Source organism: Temnothorax curvispinosus, unplaced genomic scaffold, assembly GCF_003070985.1.
Source record: "Temnothorax curvispinosus isolate PA1 unplaced genomic scaffold, ASM307098v1 QBEX01006738.1, whole genome shotgun sequence".
Lineage (NCBI taxonomy): Eukaryota > Metazoa > Arthropoda > Insecta > Hymenoptera > Formicidae > Temnothorax > Temnothorax curvispinosus.
The window spans coordinates 1,407,478-1,410,016 of record NW_020216518.1 but is presented as its reverse complement, the minus strand read 5'-3'; the positions used below and the strand labels follow the sequence as shown (position 1 = coordinate 1,410,016).

The 2,539-nt window shown below is 35.8% G+C and overlaps 1 protein-coding gene across 2 annotated transcripts in view; it reads left to right on the top strand.

Moving 5' to 3' along the window:
• Positions 1-575: 575 nt before the first annotated feature.
• The window catches only part of LOC112456322 (gamma-aminobutyric acid receptor alpha-like), a 12,266-nt gene continuing 10,302 nt past the window's right edge, over positions 576-2,539 (top strand). Inside the window, exon 1 of one of the 2 annotated variants that reach the window (XM_025018779.1) lies at positions 576-717. In XM_025018779.1, the coding sequence (XP_024874547.1) occupies positions 695-717 (23 nt within the window). In that variant the 5' untranslated portion in view covers positions 576-694. The remainder of the gene's footprint in view (positions 718-2,539) is intronic. The other variant, XM_025018780.1, reaches the window with a different exon arrangement.

Below are 2,539 nucleotides of genomic sequence, written 5' to 3'. Positions count from 1 at the left end.
CTAATATCTCTCAAACGTTTTAACAACATTATATAATAATCAGAAAAAACATACGTGCAAAATATGAATTGGCGCTTACTTCGATATACTTTTCTAAAACTTAAAATACCAGAATTTGAAAGGCGTTCAACGTTCACGCAGGTAAAACACTGAGATTCTACCTGGCTGTCTAAAATCCAATGTGCAAATTCCTTCATCTATCAATCGCTTTCAATTCAAAAGTTTTCGGTTCTTGGTATTAAGCTCCTCATCTTTCTTTCCCAGCATTACGATTAAGCTGATGAAACTACACGATAAGCCGTACAAACTTCTCCGCTTGTCGTAAGTTTCGAAGTTATCTTTCCATTCACGCATATATCATATACAGGTACCCTATAGGTACGGGAAGGATTAAAATCAGTTAAAATGCGAGTTATTATTATTCAGACCGCAAGTTCGTCGCTGTAACCACGCGGACACGCGTGGTGTTGAAGGATTAAGCGCAAATATATGGACGGCGTGATTTCGGGACTTGCGCGTCGCGACTCTTGTAAGCTCGCGTCTTAGGGGGGTTCGCGGCACGAAGATCCACGCGGCCGCCGCAATGGTCCGTCGCATCTCGTGGCGAGTGTTAAACTCCATCGGGCATCGATTCAGCGAGCGTATTAAATACCTTTGATTTCGGTGGAGCGGATCGCGAACCATCACCGAGAGGATGACACCGAGCAAGCTGCCGCTGTGAGTAAAATAAATTAGTCGCTATAGCGAGAAAATCATCGCAAAGTAGCAAGACATTTCGGTCACCGCACATTCTTTATTTTAATAGTAATACATTATTTTGTATTTATTTTAACAGTGCACACACAGTCACACATTGTCAGGTAAAACGCTCCGTTTTTCCTAACTTTCTTTCCTTTTTACAGCGTTTAATGCTATTAGACTAAATAAGTATTTAGAATTGTCGTTAAACATGTTAAATTTAATTAAAATCACGAACAAGTGCGAGAAATTTAAAAGAAATAATTTTGATTATTTTGTGTTATATGCGAAACAATCGCTAACAAATTATGACATTTTCTTTAACACGTCTGTCTTTATAATAACTTACTTCGCCGTTTGCTCTACAACTTTACAACTCCTTTGCAACGCCCAACTGTGCATCAACTGTGCAATTTGCAATTACGCGAAGAAACATTAGACAATAGAATGCAGATAAATAAAGCGTTTCGCTCAGAGATAATTATAATTGCATTAAGTATTGTTTACTGTTAAAAATAATTATAATGCTCCTTGCACTAAATTGCATGTAATTCTATATGAATTTTGATTAAAATCTTAGAAATTCGAACAATTTATAAAAAAAATTGTGCATTCTCAGATATTCTATCCTGTATAGAAAATTGTAACGACGTCAATTGTTATTCAGGCCGACGTTATTTAATGCAACTCTTGTTTTATACATTGTACGTATGCATTCGCGAGCGCTTTGCATATTACATCTTGAAATAATGAATAATTTCAATCGGCGTATATCAAAGCCGCTTCTGACGCATAAAGCTCAAAGATGCATCTTAAGCGATTATTGGTGTACGCGTAGATTGCGCAACTTGTAAAAGCTTCTAAATGTTTCAAGAACAGGTTCGAGGCTGCTTCCAACGCAAGATGTAATTACCCTTTGAATTTAATCGAGCGTATCTAGCGAGTCGTTATTCGTGCAAACACAAATGTCGAGAGAGCATCTAGAGAGATGCGTACTTGCGCGAGATCAGTTACAATCAGTTCAAAGCTACCGCGTCATCTCAGCCAAATAACAGTGATGAATCTTGAAGATAATCTTGCAACAAACAGCGAGATCTTTGTCCTTACTAAATAATGTAGGATCTCAACGTGATACGCTTTATCTCTCTTCGCATCGGCGGAATGTTCGAGCAGGTTCGAGCGGGCTGTATGTGTTTATAATCGGTAATGTTATTGTCCTCGCGTATGTTTGTCTAGTTGTCTAGTAGACGAGCAAGAGTTCGACCCAGTAACGGCGGGCAAACAGTCGTTGGAAAGCCCCGAAAGCGAGAAAATATCATATGTCATATATACACATACATGTTATCTAATATCTACAATAATAAATGTTCCGTGGATATTTGTAAAATTACTTTGCAAAAATGGAAATAAGTCTGTTTTAGTTATTTTTATATTTCTCAGTATTAGTGATAAAATATTACAATTCTGAAACATACAAATAAAAGTATTGCGCTCAGGTATAAAGTGGCATGACATAATTATTATAAAAGAGGAGTAAGAGATATAATATATTAGTTATAATTATATTACTCTCTTATAAAAGATAAAAACTCAATGATAAGTAACAAGTATCCATTGTTTTATTAAAAATTTCAAATGCAAAAAAGAATCGGCATATATTCATATCCTTTAATATCGGTTAATATTTGTTTCCTTCTTTTATACTACATTGCATTCTTACTTATACTTTGAATTCTACGAATGTACTGTGTGTTAAAAAAAAGAGATCTGACATAAGAAGAAAATTGATCAATTATCATTG